Genomic DNA, 12628 nt, shown 5'->3' with positions numbered 1-12628 from the left:
GAAAGAACCACCTCCCACAAGATTGTCTCTAACCTCTCCTCTCATGTGTTTTGGCATGCATTCATGCATGCACATGTAAATACAAAATACGTAATAAAAATTTTAAATTTAAATATTGGTACAATGAGAATGAGCCAAATCTTTGAGGTCATCAGGCTATCTAACCAATGTTTCTCAACCTTCCTAATGCTGTGATCCTTTAATGCAGTTCCTCATGCTGTGGTGACCCCCTCAACCACGAAATTATTTTATTGCTACTTCCTAACTGTAATTTTGCTACTGTTATGAATTGTAATGAAAATATCTGATATGTGACCCAAAGGGGTCTCGACCCACAGGTTAGAGAACCACTGATCTAAAGCATGGCTGTCAGAAGAGATCATTTTGAAGCCACTCCAGTCAGAGATGAGTAACATGAGAGACAGAGAGGAGAAAGAAGATGACCTCTGTCCTAGGTGTCCATAGACACTGCAGAGAACGTGAAAACCAGGCTACACACCATATCCCAAAATGTCAGTCTGCTAAAAGGCATCTGTACCACAGGAAGACCACTTGCCCCAGGAACCAGGACCAGGTCAGGTGGCCTCAGACTTCAGGCGAAGAGCAGTATGTGAGAAAGAACAAGCCCAAGGGGAGCATATGACTGCGTGAGCCAGAGCCTGCTCCTACCTCTGAGTATTTCCCTCGGTAGCTACTTAAGCTTCGTTCCATTCTCCGCAGCCGCTGCAGCAGCTGCTCTCTGTTGAGACCGTCTGAACTCCCTGGTGTGTCTTCAGCCTCGCTCTCCATGTCAGAAGGTGGATCAAAGGTGGCAGCAGGACAGTCCAGGTCAAGTTGGTTCAATGACTCTCTGGAAGATGTTCGTACCATAGACTCTTTAGAAGACCAGAACAGAGATTCCTTTATGGGACTTCGAAACAGAGACTCCACGGAAGGCACTCGGAGCTGCAGCTTCTGCGCAAAGGTCTGTGTGTCCCCCGACTGTAGGCAAAGCCCAAAGGGCAAGAGTTAAATACACACTTCAGATATCTACTACCCCGTCACCGGCAGTGCTCTAATAAAAGCTCTAACAAATCCAATATTACAAATTCCAGATAAGTAATACAAAACACTGTTTTCTGAAAAGTAAAGACACTGGCCAATCTCTGTAAAGAGTCTGGACCTAGAGTCAGAGACCCGAGCTCTGACTCTTGTGCCTGTCACCCAGCAGTACAAGCCTTCGCTGAGCCACTGTCCTCCAGTTTGTACATCTGTACAAGAGGAAGCATCTTAGCAGGCTGACCCCACAGGGCTGTGTGTCTCATCTACCCACCTGGTAGACCCTGTAGTGGGCATCCAGGGTCAAGTGTGAGGTGAGGGGCTCAATTCAAGTCACTTTTATCTGGTGAGAAGTCATAGAGTTAGTGATTCTAGATCATTCCTTTCACCAACAAAGGAAAATGAGCTGAGGAAGAAGGTAATGCACTAATGAGCCAGATCTGTTTAGAAGGGGAGTAGAATAGACCTGGGACACACAGCTCTGGGAGCCCCTTCCTGTGAACTCAGCTGTTTGTAATAGGACAACCTGGAAACCACAGCAGAGAGTACATTACCAAGTACATACACAAGCTCACAATGGACTACCAAAAGATCAAGATGGGGGGCTGGAGATGTGGCTCAGTGGATAAGAACTTGTACTACTCTTCCAAAGGACCTGAGTTTAAATGCAGCACCCATGTCAGGTAACTCACAACTGCCTGTAACTCCACCTTCAGGGAATCTGATGCCTCCACCTCCTTAAACACCTATACCCATTGCATATCCCTCTGACACATGTATACATATACATAATCAAAAAGTAAATAAATAAAAAAGATCAAGCTAGGAAGCAGGGTGCAGCCAGGCAGTGGTGGCGCACACCTTTAACTCCAGCACTTGGGAGGCAGAGGCAGGCGAACCTCTGAGCTCTAGGCCAGCCTGGTCTACAGAGAGTTCCAAGATGGCTAGGGCTACACAGAGAAACCCTGTCTTGAAAACAAACAAACAAACAAAAAGAAGAAAGACGACAGACAGGAAAGCAGCATGTGCACCGTGAGCTCATTTGACTTGTTCATAAGTCCTTTTTACTTTCTATGTATGGTTTCACAGATGCCATCAGACAGTCACAAAGGACAGACATGCAGAAAGGTAAGCAGTACCTTCATGTGGTAACACTTTAGGTGGATTTAGTTTTTGTATTATATTATTCTGCACTTTTTAGTTTGCTTTAGTAATGTCAAGTTTTATCCTCCTGATGGAGGGAGGGCCAGAAGGAAGAGAAGGAATTGCTTCCTGCACAAAATCTGTAAGAATTACTGGCAATTCCATTCCCAGCCCCCTCTGGGCCTTGTGAGAAATGCTCTCCAGTTCCTAGCACACAACACCTTACAAAAGACCCTAGGACAGACAGACGGTGCATATGTGAAGAAACACTAAAAACAGCGATTTCTCAGGGTCTCCAGAAGTTAATGAATGACATCCAAGCCTGTATTTGCAGACTTTCACCAGCTTAGCTGCCACATCTACTATGACTGGGAGTAACTTCTACTGTTTATTTTTGGAGCTGGGGAGGACCTCGGGACCCACACATGCTTGGCAAGTGCATATCACGGTCTCAGCCTCAGGCCCAGTCCCGCTCTGAACAGAGAACTCAGCCCCACTGCTGCAGTCAGTCTCACCAAAGCTCAAGCCCCAACTCATCTGTGGTTCTACAGGACTTGGAGCAAGTTACTGATCTCAACGGTCCTGTTTCCTCCTCCATAAAACAGGGGTGGAAGGTGATGGAGGAAGGTCATTGGCTAATAAAGAAACTGCCTTGGCCCATTTGATTGGCCAGCCTTTAGGTGGGTGGAGTAAACAGAATAGAATGCTGGGAGGAAGAGGAAGTGAGCTCAGACTCGACAGCTCTGCTCTCTGGAGCAGATGCCATGCTCTCCTCTCCAGAGCAGATGAGATGAAGCTCTGACCCAGGATGGACGTAGGCTAGAATCTTCCTGGTAAGCGCATCTTGGGGTGCTACATACATGAACAGAAATGGGCCAAGCAGTGTTTAAAATAATAGAGTTTGTGTGTCGTTATTTTGGGGCATAAGCTAGCCAGGCAAGCATGAGCCGGGCTGTGGGAAGAGGCCCGCAGCTCCCTACTACAGATGGCGCCCAGACATGGGGCACTGAATCTACAGAAAGCTTGAGAAAGCTTGGGAAAGAATAGAGTAAAGCATGTTTTCTTGGTAGCAACAATTTCTCGGGTCTGCTCTGCTTGCTAGAGACAAGCAAGTGCTCTCATCTAAGAGAGGCTTCCTGACTCAGCTTCAGCTGTGAAACCTTGCAGCTCATTTAAGAGGTCCTGCCACGAAACACTTAAAACGGTGTTGGTGAAAAGCTGAAGGCATGCTTTTCGGTTTTCAGCCGTAGCAGGAAAAAAGTTGTGCTGTTTTAAAATGCCGGCTTTGTGGGCCATCCTGCCAGGGCAAACTCTGACTCTTTGAGGCAGGAGATCAGCTACAGAGAGAGCATTTGAGTGTTGTAGCTTGTTTGCTGGCAAGGACCTTGAAACGCCACAGAGTTGTTGTGATAAACATGGCTACAGCCGGTACCTCAGCCATGAGGCTGGAAAGCTAAGGAATGGCTGTCCAGCCGTCAAAGCCACGGCTTTCATCCTACTGATATTGCTTGGTAAATTAAAGACTCATGTGGTCAGAAAAAGAGAGATATACAGTAAAAGAAAGATTCAAAGTCAAAGAAAATGTTTAAATGATTTACAGTGTGTTTAAAAATATATGCAGGCTGAAAGTTAAAGTTCTTAAAAGTAAAATAAGGAAGAAAGAGAGTAGTTGGGTGTGGTAGTACACACCTTTAATCCCCAACACTTGGAAGGCAGAGGGAGATTGACCTCTGAGACTTCAAGGTGTGGTAGCACACGCCTTTAATCCCACTGCCTGGGAGGCAGAGACAGACAGATCTCTGTGTGTTCAAGGTCAGCCTGGTCTAAAGAGTTATTCCAGGACGAAGATATACAGAAAATATAAAATAAAAGTAAAAGTAAACAAAATAGAGTTAAAATAATGCTGCACAAAGATGGAAAATACACAGAGAATCTTGATACTGTATGCTATTATGCTCTCTTTGAATTGTTTGAATGCTGAGGAAAGAGCAACAGATGCTAAAAGATATTTGTTTATAAATGCTGCTGAACTAATCCAAGATAGATATTTTCAAAATACCTTGACTTCAGAATTTGGATCTAAGGATATGATACTTTGGAAAAGAGATTCTTCTTTTGTTTTCACAGAGAATGAGACTCTATGGATTGCTTCTTCGATCCCAATATGGTATGATAGACCACGCCCTCCTGAAGGGTTGCTGTGAACACCCTTAAAAAATTGCTTCGCTCAACTGCCAACTGAGATGAACCTAGCAGACAGGTTATCCCATAAAAGACCCGAATAACAGCGCCCCCATTCAGCAGGAAGCAGTTTGGAGAGAAATAACTACGTCCATATTCCCAAATATTGTTTATAAATGTTCTTTTACATTTAAAGGGAGAGATGATATAGGTATGAATAATTTGCATTGCTATAGATTTTAAGGTCAATTTTGTTATGTGTATTTCTGACCTTGATTAAGGTATTGTGATTGTGTAGTTCATTTAAAAATGTAATGTATATAAGTTGCTAATGGATAATTATCAATAATAGTCAAGCTTGTAGTCATGTTAGTTAGATTTTCTAGATGTACATAGATATATTTTAGATAGGCATTCTTCATATCTTTCAAAGATTATAAAATATGGCATTTTAAGTGTTTTAATAACTTAAGGTTTTTCATGACAATGAGACACGTCTGCTCCTGGCAGCACCAATCTACTTCAAGAAGAAAGAAGATGGGCATCGAAGAGGCACCTTATGGAGTTTGATAGCCATTTGGGCAAGAAACTGCTCTTGCCTGGACTATTGTATAAACTGGACACAAAGAACCCACAGAGAGAGGACTACTGAACTTGCCTAAAGGTGAGATGATCTTTCGGGGTTCCTGATTCATGAAGGAGTCTGCGAGACATTCTGCAGGACACAGCAGATAGTGACTGAACTGCCTTTGAAATTTCCTGCTTCATGGAAATGTCTTTGGATACTATGGACCTGTAGGCCAAAGATGGATGCCCCAACGGTACAGAGGAACTTTGGGTGACTGTCCAGGCAGCAAGATGTCTCTGTGACTTCTAGAGTTTTGGAAGTTTCTTACTTCTTGTTTACTTAGGTAATATATTCTTCTGGAGACTTTGATGGAGTTGAAGAATGGTTAGTTATAGTTATAGTTTTCCTTAGTTATGATAAATATAAAATAGATGTAAATATTGTAACTGTAATTCTTACTTGATAACTGTTTTGCTATATGTAATTTTGCTATGTTAAGGTTAAAGTCTTCCTTTTTTGTTTAAACAGAAAAAGGGGAAATGATGGAGGAAGGTCATTGGCTAATAAAGAAACTGCCTTGGCCCATTTGATTGGCCAGCCTTTAGGTGGGTGGAGTAAACAGAATAGAATGCTGGGAGGAAGAGGAAGTGAGCTCAGACTCGACAGCTCTGCTCTCTGGAGCAGACGCCATGCTCTCCTCTCCAGAGCAGACGCTCCAGAGCGATGAAGCTCTGACCCAGGATGGACGTAGGCTAGAATCTTCCTGGTAAGCGCATCTTGGGGTGCTACATACATGAACAGAAATGGGCCAAGCAGTGTTTAAAATAATATAGTTTGTGTGTCGTTATTTTGGGGCATAAGCTAGCCAGGCAAGCATGAGCCGGGCTGTGGGAAGAGGCCCGCAGCTCCCTACTACAGGAAGGCACTACGACAATGTTGATGACGATGATGCCACCCACTCTGCATGGCGACAGTAAAGACTGAATGAGTTAACAAACATGCAGCAACAACTAGCAGGAAGAGCCAGGAGAGTGAAAGAGACAGCTTCAAACAAAAGCAAAAGTAGAAATAGGAGAATCATCAGGTGGCAGGGCGTGCACTCTCCTGGTTAGAAGAACTAAAGGCAGTTGCTATGGGGCCTGACTTAGCTTTGCCATGGGAGGTATGTGGCTTTGATGAAGTGACACAACCTCTTTCTGCCTGTCTCTACCTACAGAAGATGTACCAGCAGCACCCTTTCCATGAGGTGGCTGTATATTAAGAACTTAGGCTCATCTACGGCAGGCACTACTTTCACATGACTTCCAACCTTCCCTTCTTCCTCCCTACCACAGCCAGGTTTTGGTGTAACAATACAATCAGGCTAAAATGTTCAGTTTCTCAAACACCAAGTAAAACCCACTGAACTGCAAACCACCCCACCCGGTCCAGAAGACGGTTAATTAAAACCATGGTAATGCACAGCATGAGGATGTGAAGCAACTCACGGGGAAGAACTGCCAGCTGTGATTGACACCACACACAATCACCCTCTGAACCAGCCATTCCATCCCTGCGCATGCACCAACAGACATGCACAAAAAGACACTATTCAAAATGACCCCAAATCAAATTAGGATTTCTTTTTAACTGTCTTGTTCACCGTAGAATATCAGTCAACAATCCTGTTCACCACTGGAATACTAGAAAGTGAGGAAAATGGTCTAAAACCATAGCAACAATTGCATGGAGTAAGAAACAAAAGCAGCCAGCCATACTGGGCCCGGGTGGTGGTTCCCACTGTAACTTCAGTTCTCCGGAGGCAGAAGTCAGCTATTAGTCTGAACCAGCCTGGCTTACACAATAAGTTCTAGACCAGCCAAGGCGACATATGAAACTGCATAGAGCAGGGGTTCTCAACCTTCCTCATGCTGCGGCCCTTTAAGACAATTCCTCATGTTGTGGTGACCCCAACCATAAAATTATTTCCATTACTATTTCATAACTGTAATTTTGCTGTTGTTATGAATTGTACTGTTTTTAATGGTTTATTTTATGTGCATTGGTATTTTTCCCACATGTATGGCTATGTGAGAATGTTGGAACCTCTGGAGCTACAGTTTATGAAACATAATGGAAGTGTCTAATATGCAGGATATCTGATATAGGACCGCTGTGAAAGGGTCATCTGACCCCCCCACCCCCAAAGGGTTGCCATCCATAGGTTGAGAAACACTGGTCTGAAGAAATAGAAGGAAGGAGGGAGGAGGCGAGCAGGCAGGAAACCAGACACTTTTGCAGAAAGCTCAAAATAACAAAGTTAACTTATAGTACTAGAAGCAAGAAAGCCAATTACCACTGAGAAAAAGAGAAGGGACCAGAATTTACTAATTATTGCTGGTTCTGGTTTTTAATTTTTTATTATATCTATTAATTTATTTGTGCATATCAGGAGACAGAGCACACAAATCAGAGGACCACTTGCAGGAGTCAGTTCCCTCCCTGCACCAGGAGGTCATCAGACTTAGCGGCAAGTGCTGAGCCACTTTGTCTGCCCTCATGCCAGCCTGAGTGCTGAGGACAAAGGTGTATCTGGAGGATGAATATGTTTACTTTTCTACAAATATTAAAGTTTGATACTGTTAATTTTCAACTACCATTGCTCTGACTTAGCTTTTCTAAGACCCAATAACATTGATAATAGACACGATATGAAAGCCCACAGGCTGGGACTTTTTGGTATAGCTATCATTGTACTGATAGAACATGCTAGAACAGAGATGCTATTTCCTGAAGGCCAGCCTGCATTCATAAAGTGACAAGAATGTGGTAGTCAGAGCAGGAGACAAGAAGTTATAGGAGAAGGTCCCAACAGCTCTACCCAGCAAAGCCACATTCTCTCAAGGCAGACACACATTAATGACAACGGACAGACCAGCACTCTGAGAGGACTGATATTTTTAAATAAATTACTAACATACCTGAGGAGGAGATGCTTCACTTCTATTAACTCCATCTGGAGGCTTTGTAGCTTGAGCTGATGCATTCTAAGAACAAGAAAGAACATCATAAAAAAAAGAGAGAGAGAGAGAGAACAGGAAACTAAGGTTTTAAAACTGTTAAAACAAACCAATAAGACCTAGCAGACTTTCATCTAGTGAACAAAATTAGTAATGGTTTATTAGAATATTTTCATGCAGGCAAAGAGGTGTGTGGTTAAGAATTTTAGAAAAATCATTTTGCTGCAAAACATAAAGCTAAATAGCAAAGATTAGTATATAGCAAATCTACTTCACGCTAATCACAAACGTCTTCCCTTTAGGTCCCATATTTTGCCCCATGACAAAAATCAACAACAGGGAGTTGGTCAGCACAGTTCACAGAAAACTATCCAAAAAGAAGTCACGTCATCTGCTCCCTATAGTAAAATCACATCCAAATTAAAATCATTTGGGCAAAGCTATTTAAAAAACTTAGTAATAAAAAATTGAAATGCCTCATTCATTCTAAGCCAGCAGTATAAATTAAACCAGAGTAAACATTTTCAGAAAAATGTTCTACTGAACACGTCTTCCGCACGTACTGGCTTTTTGTTTTTTTCTGTTGGTGAGCCCAGTGCTCCCAGGGAGAGTCACTGGTCACCTCATGACACGGACTGCAGAGATAACGCTAGGACTTTGAGATTCACAATTCTGTACAGCATGCACAGCAAACTGCTGCTACGATCCACCACCACTACAGAAGCAGCTCGTGAGAAAACCACCTCCTTGTTTTACACATCAGGGCACCACAGACAGCAGTGGTCACTGTCCCAGTAGTCCGGCATTTCCGCGCTATACTTCCTCTGCCTCTACAGCTAACCCAAGGAGAGATCAAAGGAGAAATGGAGAGCTTATCAAAAGCATTCTCAGGTTTCTCAAGGTAAATTAAGTATTTAATAATAACAAGTAACCTTTGGGTATTATAAATTTATAAATAAATAAATATATTAATTATAAATTATATAATTTAGCCTATTTTTCTAGAAAAAAAAAGGTAAAGTACTCACAAATGGAGGATTTCTTTGGCATTCTTGTTTTATGAAGAGGGGTCTCACTAAGTTGCCCAGGCTAGTTTGAAAGTCCTTAAGTGCAGAGGATCCTCTCCCGCCTCAGCTATTCAAGTCCTGGGTTACAAATGCACCCCACCCTAGCTTTAGGATTTAATTTCCTGGAGATCTCTAAAGTGGGGGAATGAATGTATGAGGAGTGGAGCCTGGAAACAATGTGGCCATGGAAGTGTGAGAACGGGTGGTAACAGACACCAGCACAGAACGGCTAGGAGCTGTTTATTAATGGCCAACACTGGGTAATGGACATGTGGTGAGAGGAAGAGCCACATTATCACTATTTCTAATTCATAACACGCTTCAGCACTTTCTCTTCCCTCTAAAATAAGTTCCTAATCTTTACCAGTTGGAGAGATTTCTTTAAAGTTACATAGGAAAAGGTTGGGGGAACACAGGAATTACCTATCTTCCTGATCACCACAAGGTAATGCTACACAGGACATATCATTACATAACATCATAATAATATACTGTAATGTCAAAATACATTTTAAGTTATGAAGAAAGGTCTCAAAGGCTCCATCAAATAGGTCAGGAGAAAGCGTAAAAGCAAGACCCACATGTGGTGCACGTGGGAAAGTCACTCCACAGCTATTTAAACAACACCAACCAAGCTCACAGCATACAATACTTAAAACGATTCTTAAAACTTTCTTTCTTGCCGGGCGGTGGTGGCGCACGCCTTTAATCCCAGCACTTGGGAGGCAGAGGCAGGCGGATCTCTGTGAGTTCGAGACCAGCCTGGTCTACAGAGCTAGTTCCAGGACAGGCTCCAAAACCACAGAGAAACCCTGTCTTGAAAAAAAAAACAACAAAAAAAAAAAACTTTCTTTCTTTAGAATTCTTATTTGTTTGTTTGTTTTTAGACAGGGTCTCATGTTGCCTAAAGTCTTAAAATCACTAAGTTGCTGAAGCTATCTTTTATCTTTGAACTCCTGATCTTCCTTCCTTCACTTCCTGGGTGCTGAGATTACAGGCATGCATAAGCATGAACAGTCTTGAAAATATTTTTAAATGTAAATACTGTATTATACAACCAAGTAAGTATAGTATAGCTAGGGTGTGCACGGGCCTAATACACTGTGTGACTCTAAATCCAGGCTCTGCAGCAGCAAAGCTTGAGGTTTGTGCCACCATCTGCTGAGTCCTCCATTTTGCCTTGTTCCATTTTCAGCTTTTGCTGCCCCTGCTTTGTGATGTCCCATCTGGATGACCTGCAGACCCAACTCCTTCTATATGCAGCTTATTTTCTTCTGCAACACTTGTTTGTGTACACATTAACCCACCAGCTCTCGGAGGGCAGGGCACGCCAATATTCCCAATCTGGTGCCTGGTTCCTGACATTCTACTTAACAGTAAAGACTCAATGAGGGCTTGTTAAACCCTTGTCTAGGCACTTCCTTCACAGAGGAACTCCCAAAGTCCTCCTCCCAGAGAAGCAGAAGGCGCGCACTCAACATATAGTGATGATCAGGGTTACCAGCTTCCACTGGGGGCAATTCTTGGACAACAGGAATATCCATTCAACTGACTTTCCTACAGCTTCTCTTCTGCCAAATTTGTCTTCAAACAGTCTTTCTTTTCTTTTTTTTTTCTACAATCTTCTCTAATTATACTGTTGAACACTAAGGATACAGTTGTTTTTAAGAGTAAAGAGAGAAGCTGGGCATTGGTGGTGCACACCTTTAATCCAAGCACTTGAAAGATAGAGGCAGGCATATCTCTGTGAGTTCAAGGGCCAGCCTGGTCTATGGAGGTGGGTGCCAAGACAGGCTCCAAAGCTACACAGAGAAACCCCGTCTTGAAAAACGTAACAAAACAAAACAAAAAAGAGTAAAGAGAGAAGTACGTTTTCAAAAACTAAATTAAGTCCTGCTAGGGTAGCACATGCTTTTAATCCCAGCAATTAATTGGAAGGCAGGCATATCTCTCCGAGTTCGAGGCCAGAATGGCATAGCAAGTTCCAGAACAGCCAGAGCTAATAATAGAGAAACCCTGCCTCTCCCCATAAAACAACAACAACAACAAAAAACAAAACAAAACAACTTTTAAAAAGTCCGAAATTAGGGAAAACTCAGCACTTGGTGAACTTGTAATTAATCCCCACTAAATTTTTATTATGAAACCAAATAACTATTTTATTATTTCTCTTTGTCTCATGGAGAGACGTAAGTTTTTAATCATGAACATATAAAGAATACATAAGATTAGCTTTTTTAGTTTGCCTAAGTTTATTTCTAAATCATCTAAGCACTCACTTTTACCTTACAGCATTTTGACAACAAACTAGGAATTGAATTATGTTATATAATGTACTCATGGCAGGCATGTCTTTTAAGTTTCTATTACTCCTACATGCAGAATACAGCATATCTATTTTTTTTTTAAGTGAACTGGTAAATCTGTGTATCTGGGACTCCTAGTCGGTCTTTAATATCTTTATAAACAGCAAGTGTTCCTTGTAGCCAGAGCCAAAGGAAAAGCAGCTTTCCAAATGTCCCCTGATATCCCATCTTCACCCTGAGCTGCTTTCTTCTCTAGACCCAAGTTTAGAGTAGATCTGAAGACCACTGCTGGCCGTGTGCACACCACGCCTTCCCTGGACACCTGGATTAAAATGTTATGTTTCTACCACTAGCTACCAAAGTTAAACCAAGTCTCAACATTTAGAAAAGCTGTAAACCCAGTTTAGCCATCCTCCAAGGGAAGAAATATCAAAAGTTATCCTTAATAAGCAAACACTGCTACATTTTAGTTTATTAAATTATCACTTTACCAGATTCTCCAAATAGAAAAATGTCTACTTTCCTCAAGTAAATCACACAAAGTTAAAATTAAGTAAATTCATTCATTACAAAATACAATGTAGTTCTTAACTATAGTTTCAAAATGAAGACATGAACCTGTTATAATAGAATCCACCTACCTATACAATGTTGTTCATTACTGACTTACACAATGCATTATTTCCCTTAAAAAGTCAGTCACATCACACACACCATTGGTATCCTCCTAACAGGAAAACAGATTTCTAATCACGCACACTGGCTTTTTCAGCATAAGCAAACATTTCCAAGAGATTAAACGCAAGTGCTAGTTCTAAAAGTGAAGGTTGCCTTGGCTCCATTAGTGCGAGGGGGTGTTACTGTGAGGCTATTAGAGTACCAGGAAGCAGCGACCGCCAGACTCAGCAACTTGTTCTCTGAGGTTTAGAGCGAGGTTAGCAACACCACACTGAAGACGCTCTGAGGGAAGGTAAGTGACAAACCACATGAAACTTGCTGCTACAACTACCCAAAATGTTTGCTTTCCCACACGGGAATGCAAAAAGCGGTGGAAGGACTCACCACACTGTTAATCTGTGTTTTAGGCTGTTTGGAGGAATCCAAAGCAAAGATAGTATACTCAGAGAGAAAGGCAGGTTCTGCTACCATCCCGGCTAGTATCTGTCTCAGTCCGTGTAATAAGCAGAGGTACAAAAACAAAACAAGAGATGAATACAAATCATGGTGTGTTCCAAAGTGATCTCACAGCACACACTACAACGCTTACAATACTACAGCTGACCATCATGATGATCACCCCCCTCCCAAAAAAGTAGTAGTAAGTTG

The 12628-nt window shown here is 42.2% G+C and overlaps 1 protein-coding gene across 8 annotated transcripts in view; it reads right to left on the bottom strand.

Moving 5' to 3' along the window:
- Golga4 (golgin A4) overlaps nucleotides 1–12628 on the bottom strand; it is a 91236-nt gene that overhangs the window by 60030 nt on the left and 18578 nt on the right. For 5 of the 8 annotated variants that reach the window (XM_057766280.1, XM_057766283.1, XM_057766282.1 and 2 more), the window contains exons 3-5: nucleotides 12365–12463; nucleotides 7891–7956; nucleotides 670–981 (exon numbers count right to left, since the gene is read on the bottom strand). In XM_057766280.1, coding sequence (XP_057622263.1) covers nucleotides 670–981; nucleotides 7891–7956; nucleotides 12365–12463 — 477 coding nt within the window. The remainder of the gene's footprint in view (nucleotides 1–669; nucleotides 982–7890; nucleotides 7957–12364; nucleotides 12464–12628) is intronic. The other 3 variants (XM_057766286.1, XM_057766287.1, XM_057766288.1) reach the window with 1 other exon arrangement.

This window comes from Chionomys nivalis, chromosome 4, assembly GCF_950005125.1.
Source record: "Chionomys nivalis chromosome 4, mChiNiv1.1, whole genome shotgun sequence".
Lineage (NCBI taxonomy): Eukaryota > Metazoa > Chordata > Mammalia > Rodentia > Cricetidae > Chionomys > Chionomys nivalis.
Note: the sequence above shows the minus strand (reverse complement) of the source record. Positions and strands in the feature narration are given on the sequence as shown.